This window comes from Ornithorhynchus anatinus, chromosome 7 (genome assembly GCF_004115215.2).
Source record: "Ornithorhynchus anatinus isolate Pmale09 chromosome 7, mOrnAna1.pri.v4, whole genome shotgun sequence".
Lineage (NCBI taxonomy): Eukaryota > Metazoa > Chordata > Mammalia > Monotremata > Ornithorhynchidae > Ornithorhynchus > Ornithorhynchus anatinus.
Window position 1 is genome coordinate 28,449,372 of NC_041734.1, and position 24,303 is coordinate 28,473,674.

Here is a 24,303-nt window from a genome sequence, read left to right on the forward strand (position 1 = left end):
GGATTAAGACTGTGAGCCCCACGTGGGACAACCTGATTCCCCTATGTCTACCCCAGCGCTTAGAACAGTGCTCGGCACATAGTAAGCACTTAACAAATACCAACATTATTATTATTATTATCAAGGCTAGAGATGTAGATTGGGGAAAGGTAGGTGGACGGAAGGGACAGAAAACTATGGAAGGCAACTGGTCAGAGTTGATGGGAAAGAAAGGGGGAGAGCAGGGGTCTTTTCCATCCTAGACTCTGGCCCTGAGGCAGCATTTGGAGGAGAGGACAGAGTATGGAGTCTTTGTCACCATGAGATAAGAAACAGCTGTTAAGGGGTTGGGCAGCCAGAAGATCTCCTTTTGACTTGGGAGGGGCTCTGATTTTGGATCCCATGGCTTGATCTTTCTGTAGGCTTTCCTGCCACTCCTTCCCTGAATTCCCCATGCTTTCTCTCCTTTCCCGACCATTCTGTCATCCCTCATGGGAGCAGCAAAGTAGCAGTAATAGTGATGGTATTAAGTGCAGAGAGAGCACTGTACTAAGTGCTGGGAAAAATTGCACAGGGGGGCAATAAACACAATCCAGGTATCTTGCAGGCTAAGGGACTTTTGATATCCAAGATATCAGCTGGGTTCTAACCATTTGTCTCGGTGCCCTTTACCCCTTCCAATTTCCACCCCACGTGAACTTAATCATCATTCTTGTCATTCCATCCAAGGTGTCATGGCTGCACAACCATTTCAGGCAAAAGATCACGTAGAACTCTATGAAAAGTATAGGTTCCCTCCTCCTGAGGAACTCCAAAATGTGATCTTCTCCTATTTGGAAGAGAAGGTAAGATGGGAAACTCATGTGGAGAATATGGCTCAAAAAGAAAGCAAGATGTAAGGCTGATCTTTTGTCATTGTGTTTGGAGGAAGAGCCTGACCACCGCCTTCTCATTCAGTAGCATCCTCTAGATTGTAAATTCCTTGAGGGCAGGGCAGTGACTACTAACTACTGTGCTGTGCTTTCTCAAGTCTTTAGTGGAATGCTCATTAAATGCTATCAATTGATTGATTTTAATGAACATACTGTATGCAGTAGGCCCTGGGGGAGAAAGCAATAAAAATAAAATATACAGACCCTGCCCTTGAGGAGCTTCCAATCTAATGGAGGGTCATAACTTGGCCTAGAGGAAAGCAGAGTGGCCTACTGGGAAGAGCATGGGCTTGGACTTTGCCACTTATCTGCTGTTTGACCTTGGGCAAGTCACTTAAATTCTCAGTTTCCTCATCTGCCAAATAGGGATTCAATGCCTGTTCTCCCTCCTACTTGGACTGTGGACCCCGTGTGGGATAGGGACTGTATCTGACCTGATTAACTTGTATCTATCCCAGTGCTTAGTATAATGCTTAGCACACAGCAATTGTTTAACAAATACCCTAAGAATTATTATAATCATCATCTGCCCTCTCCTCCGCCAGGCAAAGCTTCTTCTCCTCCCTCATCGACACCCATGCCCGTCACCCCCGCCGATTGTTCCGGACCTTTAACTCTCTCCTTAGGCCCCCTGTTCCTCCCCCTCCCCCATCTCTCACCCCCAATGATCTGGCCACCTATTTCCTCACGAAAATCAACACGATCAGGTCTGAGCTCCCCAAAGTCACCCCTCCGCCTCTCCCCTCCCCCCCACCGACCCCCTCCCCTACTTTCCCATCCTTCCCTGCAGTATCCTCAGAGGAGATCTCCTCCCTCCTCGCAAGTGCCACCCCCTCCACCTGCGCCTCGGACCCCATTCCCTCTCACCTTCTTAAAACCATCGCCCCTGCCCTCCTCCCTTCCTTAACTTCTATTTTTAACCACTCAATCTCCAAGGGCTCTTTCCCCTCTGCCTTCAAACATGCTCACGTCTCCCCCATCCTAAAAAAACCCGCTCCTGACCCCACTTCCCCCTCCAGTTATCGTCCTATCTCCCTACTACCCTTCCTTTCCAAAATCCTAGAACGAGTCATCTACAATCGATGCCTAGAATTCCTTAACTCCCATTCTCTCCTAGACCCCCTCCAATCTGGCTTCCGTCCCCTCCACTCTACCGAGACTGCTCTCTCTAAGGTCACCCATGACCTCCTTCTTGCCAAATCCAATGGCTCCTACTCCATTCTGATCCTCCTTGACCTCTCTGCTGCCTTTGACACTGTCGACCATCCCCTCCTCCTCCATACCTTATCTCACCTTGGCTTCACGGACTCTGTCCTCTCCTGGTTCTCCTCTTACCTCTCTGGCCGATCATTCTCGGTCTCCTACGCTGGAGCCTCCTCCCCCTCCCATCCTTTAACTGTTGGAGTTCCTCAAGGGTCAGTTCTTGGCCCTCTTCTGTTCTCCATTTACACTCACTCCCTCGGTGAACTCATCCGCTCTCACGGCTTTGACTACCATCTCTACGCAGATGACACGCAGATCTACATCTCCGCCCCTGTCCTCTCCCCCTCCCTTCAGGCTCGCATCTCCTCCTGCCTCCGGGACGTCTCCACCTGGATGTCGGCCCACCACCTAAAACTCAACATGAGCAAGACTGAGCTCCTCATCTTCCCTCCCAAGCCCGGTCCGCTCCCAGACTTCTCCGTCACCGTGGATGGCACGACCATCCTTCCCGTCCCGCAGGCCCGCAATCTCGGTGTCATCCTTGACTCGTCCCTCTCGTTCACCCCACACTTCCTATCCGTTACCAAGACCTGCCGGTTTCACCTTTACAATATCGCCAAGATCCGCCCTTTCCTCTCCACCCAAACGGCTACCTTATTATTACGGGCTCTCGTTATATCCCGGCTAGACTACTGTGTCAGCCTTCTCTCTGACCTCCCTTCCTCCTCTCTCGCCCCGCTCCGGTCTATTCTTCACTCCGCTGCCCGGCTCATCTTCCTGCAGAAACGATCTGGGCATGTCACTCCCCTTCTTAAACAACTCCAGTGGTTGCCTATCGACCTCCGCTACAAACAAAAACTCCTCACTCTAGGCTTCAAGGCTCTCCATCACCTTGCCCCTTCCTACCTCTCCTCCCTTCTCTCTTTCTAGCGCCCACCCCGCACGCTGCGCTCCTCTGCCGCCCACCTCCTCACCGTCCCTCGGTCTCGCCTATCCCGCCGTCGACCCCTGGGTCACGTCCTCCCGCGGTCCTGGAACGCCCTCCCTCCTCACCTCCGCCAAACTGATTCTCTTTCCCTCTTCAAAACCTTACTTAAAAATCACCTCCTCCAAGAGACGTTCCCAGACTGAGCTCCTCTTCCCCCTCTACTCCCTCTGCCATCCCCCCTTTACCTCTCCACAGCTAAAGCCTCATTTTCCCCTTTTCCCTCTGCTCCTCCACCTCTCCCTTCCCATCCCCACAGCACTGTACTTGTCCGCTCAACTGTATATATTTTCATTACCCTATTTATTTTGTTAATGAATTGTACATCGCCTTGATTCTATTTATTTGCCATTGTTTTTACGAGATGTTCTTCCCCTTGACGCTGTTTAGTGCCATTGTTCTTGTCTGTCCGTCTCCCCCGATTAGACTGTAAGCCCGTCAAACGGCAGGGACTGTCTCTATCTGTTGCCGACTTGTTCATCCCAAGCGCTTAGTACAGTGCTCTGCACATAGTAAGCGCTCAATAAATACTTTGAATGAATGAATGAATTATATATTATTATTATCACTGCTCAGAAGCAATTTACAGAGGCAAAGCAAGGGAAAGTTCACACTGCTGCATGTTTTGAGTTCCGGGAGTTATTGGGATTCTTTTTTCATTCATTCATTCAATTGTATTTATTGAGCACTTACTGTGGGCAGAACACTGTACTAAGTGCTTGGAAAGTACAATTCAGCAACAAATAGAGATAATCCCTACCCAACAAGGGGCTCCCAGTCTAGAAGGGGGGAGATAGACATCAAAACAAATAAACAGGCATTAATAGCATCAATATAAATAAATAGAATTATAAATATATACATATCATTAATAAAATAGAATAATAAATATGTACATGTAAACACAAGTGCTATGAGGCGGGGTGGGGGTAGAGCAGAGGGAGGGAGTTGGGGCAATGGGGAGGGGAGGAGGAGCAGAAGAAAAGAGGGGTTAGTTTGGGAAGGCCTCCTGGAGAAGGTGAGCTTTCAGTAGGGCTTTGAAGGGGGGAACTGTGCTAGTGTAGCAGATGTGAGGAGGGAGGGCATGGGCCAGGGCTCAACGGTGCGACAGGTGAGAACGAGGCTCTCTACCTCTATCTCTTTCTGTCTCATTCTCTTTCTCTCTCTGTCTCATTTTCTTTAGAAAGGAAAACCTCACAGACTGGCCGTGGATGTGGGCTGTGGATCAGGCCAGGGCACACGAGTCCTGGCTCCTCATTTTGAGTGGGTCTTGGGGATGGACATCAGCGAGGCCCAGATCCAAAAGGCCCGACAAGCCCCCGGCCCCAACAACATCTCCTACAGGTGAGCTGGATCTCTCTCCGGGAGGTGGTTAAAATCCCAACCCTAGAACTGGGTGGATGGAGCACAGCATAATTTACTCAGCAACAAGGGACCAGATAGAATTAGAGAAGCAGCATGACCTAGTGGAAAGAGCAGGGGCCTGGTAATCAGAAAAGCTGGGTTCTAATCCTTGCTCTGCCAATTGCTTGCTGTGTGACCTTGGAAAGGTCACTTAACTTCTCTGTGCCTCAGTTTCCTCAACTCTAAATGGGGATTAAATACCTGTTCTCCATCCTACTTAGACTTGTGAACTCCATGAGGGTTAGGGAGTCAACATGTCTAAGACTGAGCTCATTCCCTTCCCTTCCAAACTCTGTCCTCTCCCTGACTTCCCTGTCACTGTGGATGGCACTACCATCCTTCCTGTCTCACAGGCCCACATCCTGGGTGTCATCCTTGACTCTGCTCTCTCATTCACCACACACTTCCAATCTGTCACCAAAACCTGCCGGTCTCACCTTCACAACATCGCCAAGATCCTCCTTTTCCTCTCCATCCAAACTGCTACCTTGCTGGTACAAGCTCTCATAATATCCTGACTGGATTATTGCATCAGCCTCCTCTCTGATCTCCCATCCTCCTGCCTCTCCCCGCTCCAGTCTATGCTTCATTCCGCTGCCCGGATTATCTTTCTACAGAAATGCTCTGGGCATGTCACTCCCCTCCTTAAAATTCTCCAGTGGTTGCTTATCAACCTTTGCATGAAACAAAAACTCCTCACTAGTGGCTTCAAAGCTCTCCATCACCTTGCCACCTCCTACCTCACCTCCCTTCTCTCCTTCTACAGCCCACCCCATACACTCTGCTCCTCTGCCGTTCACCTCCTCACGGTGCCTCGTTCTCACCTCTCCCTCTGTCGACCCCTGGCCCATTTCCTACCACTGCTCTGGAATACCCTTCCTCCTCACATCCGCCAAACTTAACTCTGTTCCCCTCTTCAAAGTCCTACTGAGAGCTTACCTCCTCCAGGAGGCCTTCCCTGACTGAGCCCTCCCTTTCCCTCTGCCCCTCCCCATTCCCCATACTCCCTACCTCTGTTCTTCTTCCTTCCCTTCCATACAGCACTTGTGCATATTTGTATACATTATTTATTACTCTATTTTATTAATGATGTGTATATATCTATGATTCTATTTATCAATTTTGATGGTATTGATGCCTGAATACTTGTTTTGTTTTGTTGTCTGTCTCCTCTGTTTAGACTGTGAGCCTGGGTTGGGCAGGTATTGTCTCTTGCCAAATTGTACATTCTAAGCGCTTAGTATAGTGCTTTGCACACAGTAAGTGCTCAATAAATACAAATGAGTGAATGAATGAATAGGGATTGTGTCCAACCTAATTAACTTGTACCTACCCCAGTGCTTAGAAAAGGGTTTAACACAAATACCATAAAAACTAATTTTATATTTAATAATGTGGAAGAAAAACTCTGCATTGTGCACCTCCTTTGAAAAGGTGATAAGTAGGGCCAGGGGCTTGATTGGTTCAAGGGCGTGGTTTTATCAGGTTGTATTGTGCTTGACTGAGATTGAGTTTAGCTACTCAAATTGAGTCAATCGACCCATCAGGCACACCCAAAGTGGTCAAGTAGGCCTTAGGTAGAGGGAAAGGTCAGAGAGAAAGGTGGACAAAAGCACTGTGCTTCCACAGTAATAATAATGATAATAACAATGATGAATATCACTGTGGGATATGTTAAGCACTTATGTGCCAAGTACCAAGCACTGTGACAAGTGTGCTGGGGAAGATACATTCTAAGCAGTTCAGATTCCTTATCCCACATGAGGTTCCAACAGGTATCTTTTCTTCATTTTATAGATGAGGAAACTGAGGCACCGAGCAGTTAAATGACTTGCCCAGGATCATGCAGTATAGTATAGTGCAGTATAGTATAGTTCTAGCATGAAAGTCATTTTGCCTTTGCTAACAGTGAAAAACAAATAGACTCATTTTTTAGCTGATTTTAAGCTCAGATATTTTAGGAGGAAACGCTATGTTTTTGGTAAGAATCATTTGCATTTTAATAGTAAGCATCATGGCTAATGGGAACAAAAAACACACATTTTTTAGGACTTGATTTCCCAATCCTTAGAGCTCAAGGAGAGCTTACTAAATCATCCATAGGGGATTTAGCTTCCAATCACTTTGGCCTAGTGAAAAGAGCACGGACTTGGGTATCAGAGAACCTGTGTTCATTCATTCAATTCATTCAATAGTATTTATTGAGAGCTTACTATGTGCAGAGCACTGTACTAAGCGCTTGGAATGTGCAAATCGGCAACAGATAGAGACAGTCGCTGCCCTTTGTCGGCCTTACAGTCTAATCGGGGGAGACAGGCAGACAAGAACAATGGCAATAAATAGAGTCAAGGGGAAGAACATCTCATAAAAACAATGGCAAATAAATAGAATCAGGGTGATGTACATCTCATTAAACAAAATAAACAAAATAGAGTGATGAAGATATATACAGTTGAGCAGACGAGTACAGTGCTGAGGGGGTGGGACGGGAGAGGGGGAGGAGAGGGAAAGGGGGGAGAAGAGGGTTTAGCTGCGGAGAGGTGAAGGGGGAAGGTAGAGGGGGCAGAGGGAAAAAGGAGGGAGCTCAGTCTGGGAAGGTCTCTTGGAGTAGGTGAGCTTTAAGTTCTAATCGCAGCTCCACCATCTACCTGCTGTTTGATCTGGGGCAAGCACTTAACTTCTATGTGCCTGCTACCTCATTTTTAAAATGGGGATTAAGACTATGAGCCCCATGTGGGACATGGACTGAGTCCAAACTGATTAGCTTATATCTACCCCAGCACTCAATACACTGTCTAGCACACAGTAAGTGTTTAACAGAGACTATTAGAAACAAACAAAAGCAGACTATTAAAAACAAACAAAATAAACAGAAGATTAGTTTTACCTACCATGCTGTTGGATGGCGGGTCTCCTCCATTTGAGTAGGAACAGAGTCTCTGGCTTCTTGCTATTCCAGTTTCTTGCCAATCATGGTGTCTTTTGGACATAAAATTCCCTTTTGTATTGTTTATGCACTTCAATCTGTGACCTTTGAACATTTTCCCCACCTCTAACCCCACAGTCCTTATGTACATATTTTTCAATTATATATTATAAATGATTCATTTGTATTAAGACCTATCTCCCTCTAGACTGTAAAGTCATTATAGACAGGGAACATATCTGCAAATTCTGTTGTATGGTAGTCCCCCAAGAGCTTAATACAGTGCTCTGCCTGTATTTGAGCAAGAGCTCAAAGACTACGATTGATTAATTGATTGATTGGTTGAAAATGCCCAACAATTGGTGTGGTTTTCTTGCAGAGCATTTTAATAAGCATGTAGAAGCAGTGGGCTGTCCACATTATCTGGGACACACTCTCAGCCATGTAGGGAGAGAAGTGTCAAGATGCCGAGAGGTGGCATCAAGTCAAGTCACATCTTGGGTGGGGATCCAGGGGTGGGAAGTGAGTGCCATTTTCCCTGAGGTAATTTTGCAGTCAGTTTGATGGCAGCTGCTCTGCTCCCCAGATAATTTCCTGGTTGAGTCACTTCACTTCTCTGTGCCTCAGTTACCTCATCTGTATAATGAGGATTAAGCTTGTGAGCCTCCTGTGGGACAGGGACTGTGTCCAACCTGATTAGCTTGTCTCTATCCCAGTGCTTAATACAATGTCTGGCACCTAATAAGTGCTTAACAAATACTACCAATAATAAAAAACGGCCTTTCTCAGAGTCCTGGAGGAAGGAAACAGTATGTGGCCATGCCCAGGGAGTGATTCTCCACTTTGATCAAGTTAAGTATTGGAATTGTTTGAAAACTAAACTGAATGCTAGGTTCTGCTTGCGAGGCTCTAAGATACATGACCCCTGTCCTCAAATAGCTCATAATTTAATGAGAGAGACAGACAAAAAAAAGTTTTACAAATAGTGAAAGCAGGAGGAACAACAAGGATAAAACAGGACACAGGACAAACACTTTAGGATGAAACAGTTGAACAAATAACTGAGTGAGCCAATAAATGCATAAGTTAATACCATACTTATGACCACAAGTGTTCACGGTGGGTTTTGAGCTGATGTAACTGAGGTGTTGGGAATTAAATGGGGAAGGGTTTCTGGGAAGTTAGGTTTTTAGTAGGGCTTTGAAGATGGAGAAAGCTGGGGTCTGCCAGATTTGAGGAGGGGGTGGGGTGGATAGGAGGGGGAACAGCACAAACAGTGGGTGGGAGGTGGGAGTCGAGTGAGGCACAGTTAGAAGGTGATCTTGGAAGGGTGAGATTTAGGAGTGTCTGCTTCAGATAGAGAATTGGGGTGGGGAAGAGTGGAGTTTGGTGGCTTTTCTAAGCCCTGGAGTAGATACAAGATAATCAGGTAGGACACAATCCCTGTTCCACACTGGGTTCACACTCTTAATCCTCATTTTACAGATGAGGTAACTGAGGCACAGAGAAGAGCAGTGACTTGTCCAAGGTCTCACAGCAGACAAGTAGTGGAGCCAGGATTAGAACCCACATCCTTCTGACTCCCAGGCCCGTGCTCTATCCATTAGGCCCTGTTGCTTGTATCAACCCCAGGCTTAGTATAGTGCCTGGCCCTCAGTAAGTGCTGAACAAATACCACAGTCATTATTATTACTGTTATTAACTATTATTATTTCTGTTCCTTTTCAATCAATTGTAGGGTCTGCCCCGCAGAAGAACTCCCTCTAGAGGATGCATCGGTGGACCTGGTCACCGCGTTTGCGGCCGCTCACTGGTTTGACACGGAGCGCTTCCTGCAGGAGGTGAAGCGTGTCCTCAAGCCTCAGGGCTGTGTAGCCCTGAGCACCTACCTCCCCAGGATGAGCTTGCACTTCGGGGACTGCTCCGAGCAGCTCACCCAGATCGTGGAGAAGGTGAGAGCATCCAGGCCAACAGCAACAGTCAGGTTTAGAGCAAAAAGAATCAACAAAATGTTTTAGGGGATCCTCTTGACCAGTAGTGGTCAAATGGTCCAGGGTGAAAGGTAGCCAACTGAGCAACAATTTGGAGTCAGGAGAACTGATCAGTCAAATTTACTGAGTGCTTACTCTGTGCAAAGCTTTGTACTAAGTGCTTGGGAGAGTATACTCTGAGTTAGTAGACACGTTCCCTACCCACAATGAGTTTACAGTCTAGGGGACTGTATGTCTCCTGTTGTTAATAATGATAGTATTTGTTAAGCACTTACTATGTGTCAAGCACTCTTCTAAGTACTGGGGTAGACACAAGCTAATGAGGTTAGACACAGTCCCTGTCATCTTAATCCCCATTTTATGGAGGGGGGAACTGAGGTTCAGAGAAGTGAATAGACTTGCCCAAGGTCACACAACAGACATGTGGTGGAGCTGGGATTAGAACGTAGGTCCTCCTGACTTCCAGGCCCATGCTCTATGATGATCATGATATTTGTTAAGCCCTTACTATGTGCCATGCACTGTTCTCAGTGCTGGGGTAGTCAGGTTGTCCCACATAGGGCTCCCAGTCTTAATCCACATTTTACAGATGAGGTAACTGAGGCACAGAGAAGTGAAGTGACTTGCCCAAAGTCACGTAGCTGACAAGTGGAGAAGCTGGGATTAAAACCCACGACCTCTGACTCCAAAGCCCGCGGAGTCACTAAGCCACCATGCTGCTATCCACTAGGCTCCGCTGCTTCTCATAATCAGTACTTGAAAGGGGTAGTCCCAGGTTCTTTTAGAGAGTTCCAGTCCACAGTCCTAGTTGATGAAAACAACATAGATTCCCTCAAATATTCTGATAGTTGTAAGGGCCGATATTTCTATCAATCAATGTAGCATTTCTGAGAGTCTATTGTGTACCAAACGCTATATTAAGAGCTTGGGAGAGTATGATCGAATTAGTAGATATAATTCTCACCTTCATGATCCCTGGATTTGAACATTTGTACCGTTTTCAGACGATATACTATAGGAGCATACCAAAAAAAAAGGTAGACGGTACAGACGGTACAAGGATCTTACAATTTAATGAGAGTATCAGGCAGACAAAGATAAATATGCACAGTGGAGATGGAGGGGAAAAACAGACACTACTAGAAACAACAAAAGTAAGTAAATGGGAATAAACTGATATAATTGTAATCATAATTGTGATACTTTTTAGGTGCTTACTATGTTCCAGGCTCTGTACTAAGCTCTGGGGAAGATACAAGGAAATCGGGTTGGACACAGTCCCTGTCCCACATGGGACTCACAGTCTCAATCCCAATTTTACAGATGTGGTAACTGAGGCACAGAGAAGTGAAGTGACTTGCCCAAGGTCACACAGCAGACAAGTGGCAGAGCCAGGATTAAAACCTATGTCCTTTGGACTCCCAGGCCTGTGCTCTACCCATTATCCCATGCTATTACTCTACTAAAATCACTTGATTCACAGAACTTGCCAAGTGGAGCTGATGGAGTTTAGTCATTTGATCAGGGTGGTGGGTTTAGTTACCTTTATATTGAATGTTTCACTGACACAGGGGATGGAAAACTTAACATTAGAGAAGTGATAATAGATTCATAAATCTGACCTTGCATTACTGAAAAATTATGCACTCAGCTTCTGTCCCTTCTTGTACATTTTTCTGTTTTAGCAGATGCAGTTGCTTGTGAATAATTATGCTAGCAACGGCATCAAGTTTGTGTTGTCGGAATACAAAGAGATACTTGATGCTATGACTTTCCCAGGCAAGCAAAGGTGAGGAACTGCTTTCACTATGGTGCTGAGATAATAGTTTGGGGACTGTGGCTTGTTAAAGAGTTCTGAAGTTTCTGAAAATTTAAAGTCATATTATCTTGATGAAAGCTATGACAAGAAATGCTGGATCAGTCTAAGGAAGACCCCAAATAAAGACCAATTCAGTGGACTTGATCTGTAAATGCCTTTAAATAATGAAGGAGAAAGACTGGCAAAGGGAATGACTGCTCTAGGTATCAGCCCGAGTTGGAATTAGGGACCTAAGCAATTTTGTTTTGGCAGAGAATGACAGTTAGTTTGCCTGCATGTTTTTTTTATGGTTTATGTTCAGCATTTACTGTGTATCAAGCACTGTTCTAAGCCCTGGAGTAGGTACAAGCTTATCAGCTTGGGCAGAGTCCCTGTCCCACCTGGGACTCACAGTCTAAATTGGAGGAAGGAGGATTATTAAATCACCATTTTACAGATGATGAGGTAACTGAGGTACAGAGAAATTAAGTGACACATCCAGGGACACCAGATAAGTAATTGGCAGAACTGGGATTAGAACTCAGATCCCCTAGCCAGTCCCAGGCTCTATCTACTAGGCCACTCTGCTTCTCCTCCGAATCTGGGCAGTGTATCTTCAGGGAGTACCAGTTCACTTCAGGACTCTTGGATGAAGTCCAAGGCATCTCTGACATCCTCCAGTTGGCCCTAGTCTTCTGTAGCTAACAGGGGCTGACTCTCACTCGGTTTCCTGGGCGCTGATTGGTCAGAACCTCCCACTCTGTAACTAATCATTCATTAATTCATTCAATAGTATTTATTGAGCACTTACTATGTGCTGAGCACTGTACTTAGCGCTTGGAATGTACAAATCGCAAACAGATAGAGACAGTCCCTGCCCATTGATGGGCTTACAGTCTAATCGGGGGAGCAGTGTCAAACCAGTGAGCGGCTGCAAATGCGGTGACCAGGTCCACCGATGCATCCTCTAGAGGGAGTTCTTCTGCGGGGCAGACCCTACAATTGATTGAAAGGGAACGGAAATAATAATAGTTAATAACAGAGAGTAGATCCATGAGGTACTGGGGTAGTAGTAGTAATAGCAGTATTTATTAAGCACTTACTATGTGCAGAGCACTATACTGAATGCTGGGAGAGAAATCACAGGTGGGAATTAGACAATAATAATAATACTGATGATATTTGTTAAATGCTTATTATGTGCCAAGCACTGTTCTAAGCACTGGGATAGATACAAGGTTGTCAGGTTGTCCCACTTGGGGCTCACAAGTCTTGATCCCCATTTTACACTTGAGGTAACAGGCACAGAGAAGTTAAGTGACTTGCTCAAAGTCACACAGCTGACAAGTGGCGGAGTTGGAATTAGAACCCACGACCTCTGACTCCTAAGCTTGTGCTCTTTCCACTAAGCCACATTTGTCCAAACAGAAGCCACACTGCTTCTCTAATAATTACGGTATTTGTTAAGTACTTACTATGTGCTGAGCACTGTTCTAAGCACTGGGGTAGATACAAGGTAATCAGGTTGACCCACATGGGGCTCACGGTCTTAATCCCCATTTTACAGATGAGGTAACTGAGGCACAGAGAAGTTAAGTGACTTGCCCAAAGTCATACAACTGATAACTGTGTGATAAGCAGCGATTAGAACCCATGACCTCTGACTCCTAATAATGTTGGTATTTGTTAAGCGCTTACTATGTGCCGAGCACTGTTCTAAGCACTGGGGTAGACACAAGGGAATCAGGTTGTCCCACGTGGGGCTCACAGTCTTAATCCCCATTTTACAGATGAGGTAACTGAGGCACCGAGAAGTTAAGTGACTTGCCCAAAGTCACACAGCTGACAAATGGCCGAGCCGGGATTTGAACCCATGACCTCTGACTCCAAAGCCCGTGCTCTTTCCACTAAGCCACACTGTCCTTGTCCCTTCAAGGCTCCCAAACTAAGAGCATAAGTGGGGAAAAGGAACTGGAAATAGAAGTCTCAGGAATGATGAAACATTAAAACACAACACAAATACACAAAATAAAAACAAATTCAGTAGCTAGAGGAGCAGAAATTCAGGCTCTTTATATCTCAAGAACTCAAGGCGCATTCGTAGCCACAGTGGCCACTACAGCAGCCACCAGTCTTTCTGGGGCTTTGTGGAAGCCTCATGCTGCAGGTGGTGTTCTCTTTCCCATCTGGGTGGTGTAAGGCAGGACGGGATGAAGTCTCCTCAGTGGCATGGAGGATCGTCAGCACTGGTTCCCAGGAAGGAAGAGTAGCTGGCTGTCCATCTGGGGAGAAGCTGAGGCAGCTTTTAACCCTAACTTGGTGCATGTTATTTATTATTTATTTTATTTTTATTTAATTTATGGTATTTGTTAAGTGTTTACTACATGACAGGCACTGTTCCAAGTGCTGCAGTAGATATAAGCTAATTAATTTGAACACAGTCCATGTCCCACCTGGGACTCACAGTCTTAATCCCCATTTTACAGATGAGGTAAAGAAGTGACTTGCCCAAGGTAATACAGCAGACAAGTGGTGGAGTTAGAATTAGAACCCAAAGCCTTCTGATTCCCTGGATTGTGCTTTATCCACTAGGAACAGAGTCCGTTGGTGGAAGGAGGGGAGGTAGAATTTACCTGCAGAAGCTTTTCTCAGCTGTAATGGATAGGTCCAGTGGAAAGACTATCGTGAGTTGGTGATCAGGAGGTCTGAATTCTAATCCCTTATGGTCAGTGGGCTGCTGTTTGACCTCGGGCAAGTGATTTAACCTTTATTGAGACTCAGCTTCCTTAGCTTTAAACTCAGGTCAGTAAGAATAACAGCTGCCTTCCACACCCCAAAGGGATACTGGGAAGAGAAATAAGAGATAACTGTCATAAAAGCACTTTGGAAAAATCCAGAGAACTCTACAAATTCAAGGTATTATTGCTTCCTTTTCTCTTTTGCAGAATTAGAAATCTACATGGTAAAATGCACATGACGGTTGGTGGCTTGATTGGGTACATACAGTCCCTTGCCATGTACCAGAACTTCTTGAATATCAACCCCGAGGCAGCAAAGGACTCTCTGAAAACAACTGAAGAGAGGTAAAATGTGAATTATGGCCCTAAAGACACAGATTATTTTACATCTGCTGGTCCCCCGCACAACCCTTCCAAATCCCCATTTCTGCAGTGGTTAAAGCTTCTACTGCACATTAAATAGGAAATCAATCTATCAATCAGTCAATCAAACATATTTATTGAGTACTTACTGTACTAAGTGCTTGGGAGAGTACAATATAACAATGTAACAGACATTCCCTGCCCACAACGAGCTTGCTGTGTGCTAAGCACTGTAAAAATAGTATTAATAATAACTGTGGCGTTTGTTAAGCATTTACTATTTGCCAGGCACTCTACTAAGCACTAGGGTCAATAAATGCTAATTGGGTTGGACACAAATAAATTATGAATATGTACATAAGCCCTGTGGTGCTGAGGAAGTGGGAAAAAGGGAGCAAATCAGGGTCTTGCAGAAGAGAGTGGGGAAAAAAGGAAATGAGAGTTTAGTTAGGGAGATGGATCTCGTGGAGATGTGCCTTCATTGCCTTCAGTAAGACTTTGAAGGTGGGGAGTGTAATTGTCTGGCGGATATGAAGAGAGAGGGTGTTCCAGGCCAGCAAGTGGGACTAAGGACAAGCTGGAGGGGATTTAATTCCTCTACACCCACCAGATACAATTCCTTCAGTCAACAAGAACTGAAATGGCAAGACAAGATCAATCAATCTCCAGTATTTATTGAATGCTTCCATTTTGCAGAGCACTGTACTAAACACTTGGGAAAATACAATAAACAGATTTGGTAGATGCAGACCCTGCCAGCAAGGAGCTGATAATCTCCAGGGGGAGACAGTCATTAAAATAGATTATGGATAGGAGAAATAGTAGAGTAAAAGAATATTAACTCAAGTATTGTGAGGCTGGGATGAGTATCAACACAGCCAAGTTCATGATCAGTCAATCATATTTACTGAGTGCTTACTATTCATTCATTCATTCATTCAATAGTATTTATTGAGCACTTACTATGTGCAGAGCACTGTACTAAGCACTTGGAAGAGAGCAGTATGTAAAAGACATTCCCTGCCCATAATGAGCTTGTACTCTAGAGGGGGAGAACAAAGGAAGAAGGAAACAGGAGTTATACCAAAGAAAGATTAGCAAAGGGAGACAGGGCACCCACCTCCAACTTCAGGTGTCATTTCTTTCTGCCTTAGTTTCCCTCCCTCTTTTCATTCAATAGTATTTGAGTGCTTACTATGTGCAGAGCACTGTACTAAGCGCTTGGAATATACAGTTCGGCAACAGATAGAGACAATCCCTGTCCATTGACGGGCTTACAGTCTTTTCCCTTTCAGGAGACATCCTGTTTCCCAAGGCTTAAAGCCAGTCATTGCAGAGGGAAAAGTGGAGAGGGGAAATAAAAGGCTTAGTGTCAGTTTGTGAAGAAAAAATGAATTCTAATGTCTGAGGTGGCAGGATAGGTGACCAATTTCCTTAAAAAGTAGCTCTAGTAATCAGTTACTGAGGGTTCCAAAAATCAAAATCAGCCCATCTCAATCACCCAAAACCAAGTGGTGGTGGCAGGGGTTGCGAGGGAGGGGTACATTATACCCTCTAGACTATAAGCTCCTTACGGGCACGGACCATATCTATCAACTCTATCATATTGTACTCTCCAAAGCTCTGCACATAGTGCTCTGCATACAGTAAGAGCTCAATATATACGATTGATTATTGACAGCCAATCATTGATAGATAACTGAATGGTGTTCACCTCAGAGGTTTTAGAAAATTCCCTCACAGTCAAATGTGTCTTAGAACAGTGACCACTCTGAATGTATACTAGAAAATCGCTTTCCATTTAGTACTGTCTTGGTGTCAATCTGACCGAGGTATGAGAATTAAACGGCAAGCAATTTTTGTGCTAAGTATTAATCAAACTTCACTTTCCTTGTTTTTTACAACAGCATCTTAGAGACCATGGGAGTTCATTCCAATGAAACTCAAATAGAGGTCTGGATGAATTATGTTTGCATTCTAGGCTACAAGATGTCATAGGAATGCCACTGGAGCAGGTATGTGGATCGCCTCCACACGACCATCTTTTGTCTGATCAGCGTGAAAGGCTAATTTTCATACTTTGACCAACTCCCCGCTCTGCTTTAAAATCCATCTTAAAATCTTTCAAAGGCGATGAACACTTAAATCAGGGCTTTCCTTCCTTGCTGTTTGCTAGTTGGTCAGCTGGAGGACTGGGTTAAGGCAGGGGAGAAGGAAGGAGGGAGGGAAAAGGATGGGGTGAGGCTCAGGGAGATAGCTGCCACTGTTTCCCTTCCTCTGAGCCAGTTCACTCTGGGACCCCCCAGTTAATATAATAATAAACACATTTGTACAGCACTTACTATGTGCCTTGCACTGTTCTAAGCGCTGGGGGGGATATAAGGTAATCAGGTTGTTCCACATGGCCCTCATCATCCTAATTCCCATTTTACAGATGAGGTAATTGAGGCACAGAGAAGTTAAGTGACTTGCCCAAAATCACACAGCAGACAAGTGGCAGAGCTGGGATTAGAACCCATGTCCTCTGACTCCCAAGCCCGGGCTCTTTCTACTGAGCCATCCTGCTTCTACTTGGCAACGTTGGGGTTGAGGTTTGAGAAGCAGCACGTGTTGTTGGGGAAGGAAGAGAGAGGTTGACCCCGACCATCAGGCAGACATCCAGGCAGGAGGGTGGGTGAGCAGTGAGGAGCAGTAGGGACCAGGGCCTGAGGAGCAATGAAAGGAACAGGGCCCGGCTGGCCGCCCTGAGGCAAAGGAGCGGAGGGGGAGTCCCTGCTCTGGATTCCCCCTCTGTGTCACCTCAGAGGAGAAGGGGACAGCTTGGGTCTCCAGATGCTGCCCTGTCCCCGGAGGCCATAGCAATCGTGGAGATGAAGGCCCCCACTGACCCAAGGCCCTGACTGACTCACTTCCCTGAAGGAAGGCCGTGGAGGCAGATAAGAGGTTTTGGGGATCCTGAGAAGGGCACATTAATAGACAATAGGATGAGAGCTCTATGACTGAACATCAACTAGGTGTCTCTCATTTGAAAGGGAGGACCAAGGGAAATGCCCACAGCTGAAGGAACCATCCCAGAGAAGGAAATGTCCTCTACTTGTCACCTGACAAAATGGAAGACCTGATCCTCCAAGACTCCTGTCTCACTATTTTGGGGACGCTACCATCAATTGACTGCTCACGATTCCAGACCAGAATGGCTTCCAGGATGTGCAGGGGGTGGGGGCTGGGGTTCCTGAGTGATGTCACTAAGGGGAAGGGTCAAGGCTGACATAGTCAATGCCTTCTCCCAGCATCAGTGGCAACCAGTCCCTAAGGTTTTAATCATTCACCTGATTTCCTACTGCCTGGTCTAACATGGCCCATTTCTTTGCATAAGAACTTGTTTGAACAGGGTGCAAACATTCTTTCTGAATGGTTTCATTTAAAAGCCAGGATCATGAAAATCTGCTGTAATCTTGAAGAAGGGCTCAAATTTGTAAAGGATTGGTGAAATAAATGTGTGTTCCTCCATATTTGCTAAGGACACATTTCTCCTGCACACCTACTTCCTCTTCCAAGGGCTGTTCCTTGCCTAAAGGTAGGCTGGGCTAATGGTCTCTCCAGCCCAGGTCTCAGATTCCAATCATGACATCAGGACCCTTTGAGGAACCGTGTATGATGTTTGCCTCCCAGACACCCATCCTCATGGTTAGGGATGGACCATCCAATATCCCTATCACCCTCCTTTTCATTCGTAACCTTCATCTCTACATCATAAATCTCCTAGTAATAACATGCTTGGATCTCTTGCCCATTAATTTATCCAACTTCCTCATTTGATTTCCAGTGGTAACAAATTCCATATTTTTTAATGTTATTTGTTAAGTGCTTATTATGTACAGGCACAGTACTAAGCGCTGAGGTTGGATACAAGCGAATCAAGATGGACACAGTCCCTGTCCCACATGGGGCTCACAGTCTTTCCATTTTACAGATGAGTTAACTGAGGCACAGAGAAGTGAAGTGATTTGCCCAAGGTCACACATGGTCATCATCTGCTTTCATTATCACCAAATATGAAAAATGCATATCAAGTACTTGGGTAAATACAAGTAAAATCAAAGAATGAATAGCATTTATTGAGTGGCTACGGTGTGCAGAGCACTGTTCTAAACACTTGGGATTGTAAAATGGAAGGGTCAATTCCTGCCTTCAAATAGTTTTTTTTTTTTTAAATGATTTTTGTTAAGCACTTACTATGTCAGGCACTGTACTAAACCCTGGGGTAGGTACAAGCTAATCAGGTTGGACACAGTTCATGTCCCACATAGGGCTCACATTCTTAATCCCCATTTTACAAGTGAGGTAACAGAAGTTAAGTGACTTGCCCAAGATTACACATCAAGCAAGTGGCAGAACCAGCATTAGAACCCAGGTCCTCTCTGACTCCAGGCCCATGCTCTTTCCACTAAGCCACATTGCTTCTCTACCTAGTTTGCAGTTTAGCTAGGGAGGTAGATGTAAAATAGTTTACAAGTTTAGAGGTAGTGTGGTGTAGTGGAAAGCAGAAGACTTGGAAGTCAGAAAACAGGTTCTAGTCCCAGCTCTACCATTGGCCTAATGTGTGACACTGGGCAAGTCACTTGACCTCTATGAGCTTGAGTTTCCTCATCTATAAGATAACTATGTTCCCTACCTCTGATATTGTGAGCCCCATCTGAGATAGGCATAGTGTGTTCAATCTGATTCTTCTGAATGCACCTTGTTGCTTGACACATACTATAAAAAGTCTTAAAGTTAGATGGAGGAAAGGATTTGTGAGGGAAGATGGGAGGTCCATCTTTAGACATTTTGAGCTTAAGGTGTCAGTGGCACATCCATGTAGAGATGAACTGAAGGCAGGAGGAAAATGCTAGATTGCAGGGGAAGTGAGAGGTCGAGGATAGTCATCTGCAAAGAGGTAGTAATAATGATAATGATGGTATTTGTTAAGCGTTTACTATTTGCCAAGCAACCATAAGCCCGAGTTCACCGCATTTCTTTTCACTTTACATTCTCTCTAGAGAAGTGAGAAGAAAAAGGGGACTCAGAACAGACCCTTTAGGGCCACATCCAGTTAGGGAATGAGAGATGGAAGAAGAGCAAAGTCTTTTCTGATAGTCAAGCTGGTCCTTATTTCTGCTGATTCATTCAATAGTAATTATTGAGTGCTTACTATGTGCAGAGCACTGTACTAAGCGCTTGGAATATACAATTCAGCAACAGATAGACAATCCCTGCCCAACGACGGGCTCACAGTCTAATCGGGGGAGACAGACAGCAGAGCAAAACAGAACAAAACAAAAACAAGACAACATTATGAAGATAAATAGAATCAAGGGGATGTACATCTCATTAACAAAATAAATAGGCTAATAAATAATATATACAAATAAGCAAAGTGCTAAGGGGGAGGAGCAGGGGGGGGGGAGGGATAGCAAAGGGAAAGGGGGCTCAGCTGAGGGGAGGGGAATGGGGAGGAACAGAGGCACAACCTCCTCCAAGATATCTTCCCCAACTAAAGCCCTCATTTCCTCTTCTCCTACTCCCTTCCGCATCCCCCTAGCAACTGGATTTGTACGTTTTATCCATCCTACCCTCAGCTCCACAGTACATATGTAAATATCTAGAATTTATTTGTGTTAATGGGGGGAGCAGAGGGAAAGGGGGGGGTTCAGTCTGGAAAGGCCTTCTGGAAGAGGTGAGCTCTCAGTAGGGCTTTGAAGAGGGGAAGAGAGTTAGTTTGGAGGACATGAGGAGGGAGGGCATTCCAAGATAGCGGTAGGATTTGGGCCAGGGGTCGACGGCGGGAGAGGCGTGAACAGGGGACAGTGAGGAGGTGAGTGGCAGAGGAGCGGAGTGAAGGGGGTGGGCAGTAGAAAGAGAGAAGAGAGGAGAGGTAGGAGGGGGCAAGGTGATGGAGAGCTTTGAAGCCAAGAGTGAGGAGTTATTGTTTCATGCGGAGGCTGATAGGCAACCACTGGAGGTTTTTTGAGGAGAGGATTGACATGCCCAGAGCGTTTCTGTAGGAAGATGATCCGGGCAGTGGAATGAAGAATAGACTGGAGTGGGGAGAGACAGGAGGAAGGGAGATCAGAGAGAAGGCTGGCACAATAATACAGTCGGGATATTTAGACAGCTTGTATCAGTACTATACGTTTAGATGGAGAGGAAAGGGTGGATCTTGGTGATATTGTAAAGATGAGACCGGCAGGTGTTGGTGACGGATTGGTTGTTTGGGGTGAATGAGAGAGCTGAGTCAAGGATGACACCAAGGTTGCGGGCCTTTCTTCTAGTATGTCCAAGTCCCACTTCAAATACGTCGCAACCTTAAGTGCAAGAAGTTTTAAAATACGATTTCCCTTGTTATCGACTGGAGGCGGGACCTGGTTTTGTTCACTGACGGACGGTTTGGATGCCTGTTCCAAAAACTGAACTATCAGTTGAACCGGTGCAGGATCAGGGCAGGGCTTTCTGAGATGCTTGTCGAGCAGGGACTCGTCCAGCAGGAGCTCGAACTAGCAGGTCTGTGGCGGGTGCATGGCCGGCTGGACATGGCTGCCTCCTGGTCGGCCGCCTCAGCTCTCATCCCCACATTCGGTGGGCCTCGGTGGGCCCCGGGTATCCCGGCTCCCGGACCCCCCGAACCCCCAGCCCTCTGCTGCCACAAAATGGCCGCCCAGCCCAGGGAGGTTGATGCTGGCATCAGCCTCTTTAGAAAGGCTAAAATGCTTGCCTCTCTACTAGATTCATCAGTCTGCAGGCTAAAATATCCAGAGACGCCAGGTGTGACCCCTTCCTCTAAATCTGAACCAACCCTCATTCTCCAGTGAGCTTAGCACCGACCTTGGCAGTGGTGAGTTGACAGGAATGTTAACCATTCAGATGGGAAATCAGGAAACGTGGCATCCTGGAACCTATCTCTTCCCAGGGTTTATGGATTCGAAATCAGGTGGTTTTTCTTCCTGTCTTCCCCAGAGAAGCAGTAGGTGATGATAGAGAGGAAAACGTGAGAATCCAGTATGTAGAGTGATTGTTGAACCCATGAGTCTGAGGATTCCTCTCTGGCTGGGCTTCCCCTGAGCTCTGCAGAGTCTTCCAAGCGCTTAGTACAGTGCTCTGCACATAGTGAGTGCTCAATAAATACTATTGAATGAATAAATGTCTCAGCAGGAAGGAAAACACACTGGCAAACTAAAACCTAGATGGCCTCAGTAAATAGCATTGACTGATGGATGGCCAGGCCCTTGTTACCTTATACACCTCCTTCCTTGCTTTTGATGGTCACTGAAGGTTCACACAGGATTGATGATGCCATGATTTCAGTTAAGGGGCAGCTGGTCAGCCTCAGGTCTTGGTTTGCACTACTGGGCAGTTTCCACCATTGAAACTTTTGTCTATGGGGGAAGTCTGGCCTTTGACAATAATAATAATAGTTTTGTTATTTATTAAGCATTTATTCATTCATTCAATAGTATTTATTGAGCGCTTACTATGTGCAGAGCACTGTACTAAGCGCTTGGAATGAACAAGTCGGCAACAGATAGAGACAGTCCCTGCCATTTGACGGGCTGACAGTCTAATCGGGGGAGACAGACAGACAAGAACAATGGCAATAAATAGAGTCGAGGGGAAGAACATCTCGTAAAAACAATGGCAACTAAATAGAATCGAGGCGATGTACATTTCATTAACAAAATAAATAGGGTAATGAAAATATATACAGTTGAGCGGACGAGTACAGTGCTGAGGGGATGGGAAGGGAGAGGGGGAGGAGCAGAGGGAAATGGGGGGAAAAGAGGGTTAAGCTGCGGAGAGGTGAAGGGGGGGTGGTAGAGGGAGTAGAGGGAGAAGAGGAGCTCAGTCTGGGAAGGCCTCTTGGAGGAGGTGAGTTTTAAGTAGGGTTTTGAAGAGGGGAAGAAAATCGGTTTGGCGGAGGTGAGGAGGGAGGGAGTTCCAGGACCGTGGGAGGACGTGACCCTGGGGTCGACGGCGGGATAGGCGAGACCGAGGGACGGTGAGGAGGTGGGCGGCAGAGGAGCAGAGCGTGCGGGGTGGGCGGTAGAAAGAGAGAAGGGAGGAGAGGTAGGAAGGGGCAAGGTGATGGAGAGCCTTGAAGCCTAGAGTGAGGAGTTTTTGTTTGGAGCGGAGGTTGATAGGCAACCACTGGAGTTGTTCAAGAAGGGTAATGACATGCCCAGATCGTTTCTGCAGAAAGATGAGCTGGGCAGCGGAGTGAAGAATAGACTGGAGCGGGGCGAGAGAGGAGGAAGGGAGATCAGAGAGAAGGCTGACACAGTAGTCTAGCCGGGAAATAACGAGAGCCCGTAACAGTAAGGTAGCCGTTTGGGTGGAGAGGAAAGGGCGGATCTTGGCGATATTGTAAAGGTGAAACCGGCAGGTCTTGGTAACGGATAGGATGTGTGGGGTGAACGAGAGAGACGAGTCAAGGATGACACCGAGATTGCGGGCCCGAGAGACGGGAAGGATGGTCGTGCCATCCACAGTGATAGGGAAGTCTGGGAGAGGACCGGGTTTGGGAGGGAAGATGAGGAGCTCAGTCTTGCTCATGTTGAGTTTTAGGTGGCAGGCCGACATCCAGGTGGAGACATCCTGGAGACAGGAGGAGATGCGAGCCTGAAGGGAGGGGGAGAGGACGGGGCGGAGATGTAGATCTGCGTGTCATCTGCGTAGAGATGGTAGTCAAAGCCGTGAGAGCGAATGAGTTCACCAAGGGAGTGAGTGTACATGGAGAACAGAAGAGGGCCAAGAACTGACCCTTGAGGAACTCCAACAGTTAGTAAAGGATGGGAGGGGGAGGAGGCGCCTGCGAAGGAGACCGAGAATGACCGGCCAGAGAGGTAAGAGGAGAACCAGGAGAGCATTTACTATGTCCCAGGCACTGTTCTAAGTGCTGGAGTAGAGACAGGATAATTGGGCTGTGTTCTGCACACAGTAAGTGCTCAATAAATACGATTGAATGAATGAATGGATTGGACATAGACCCTGTCCCACACAAGGCTCAGAGTCTGAATCCTCATTTTACAGGTGATAATAATAGTAATAGTGTTATTTGTTAAGCGCTTACTATGTGCCAGGCACTGTTCTAAGCACTGGTGTAATGATAATAATAATAATAACGTTGGTATTTGTTAAGCGCTTACTATGTGCCAAGCACTGTTCTAAGCGCTGGGGGAGATACAGGGTAATCAGGTTGTCCCATGTGAGGCTCACAGTTGATCCTCATTTTACAGATGAGGTAACTGAGGCACAGAGAAGTGAAGTGACTTGCGCACAGTCACCCAGCTGACAAGTGGCGGAACCGGGATTCGAACCCATGAGCTCTGACTCCCAAGCCCGGGCTCTTGCCCCTAGGCCACGCTGCTTCTCTGCCCAAAAGATACAAGATAATACAAGATAATATGTGTAGATACAAGATAATCAGGTTGGACATAGTCCCTGTCCCAATAGAGCTCAAAAGTCTTTATTCCCATTTTTACAGATGAGATAACTGAGACACAGAGAAGTGAAGTGACTTGCCCAAGGTCACACAGCTGACAAGTGGTGGAGCTAGGATTAGAACCCATTACCTTCTGAGTCGTAGGCCCATGCTCTAGCCACTAGGCCATGCTGCTTCTCTGTCTTGAAGAGGGCCTGCTCCATGTCTTTCCAGGATCTTTTCCAAAAATATTTCTGAGTGAAATCAGTTTTCCAGTTCCATTTCCTCCCACTAAATTTACTGGGCAATCAGGAGGGGGTACCAATAGCCTCTGCTATTGAATTATAGTAACACCAAAGACCAGGAAAAGCTCTGGGAAAGAGGGTGGGTACAGAGTCTCATGGACATAGTAGTAGTAATCATAATAGTAATAATAATTATTATTATGTACAATTGGGGATGTACCAGACATTGTTAATATCTTTTAAGCACTTGCTATGGGCTAAACACTGTACTAAGCACAGGAT

The 24,303-nt window shown here is 46.1% G+C and overlaps 1 protein-coding gene across 1 annotated transcript; it reads left to right on the forward strand.

The window, feature by feature from the left end:
- Positions 1–712: 712 nt before the first annotated feature.
- On the forward strand, positions 713–17,831 carry LOC107546991 (putative methyltransferase DDB_G0268948). Its single transcript, XM_029069786.2, has 7 exons — positions 713–824; positions 4,283–4,443; positions 9,168–9,381; positions 11,106–11,209; positions 14,164–14,301; positions 16,227–16,334; positions 17,352–17,831. Exons 1-6 carry the CDS (start codon positions 714–716, stop codon positions 16,315–16,317), a joined length of 819 nt encoding a protein of 272 aa, XP_028925619.1. The 5' UTR covers position 713; the 3' UTR covers positions 16,318–16,334; positions 17,352–17,831.
- Positions 17,832–24,303: the final 6,472 nt, after the last annotated feature.

What these genes read in the sequence shown, in the direction of transcription:
- LOC107546991 (XM_029069786.2), top strand. Translation starts at nt 714, where the DNA reads ATGGCTGCACAACCATTTCAGGCAAAAGATCACGTAGAACTCTATGAA. An exon ending in CCCAACAACATCTCCTACAG is followed by an intron (nt 4,444 to 9,167) that starts GTGAGCTGGATC and finishes AATCAATTGTAG; the next exon opens with GGTCTGCCCCGCAGAAGAAC. An exon ending in ACTTTCCCAGGCAAGCAAAG is followed by an intron (nt 11,210 to 14,163) that starts GTGAGGAACTGC and finishes TCTCTTTTGCAG; the next exon opens with AATTAGAAATCTACATGGTA.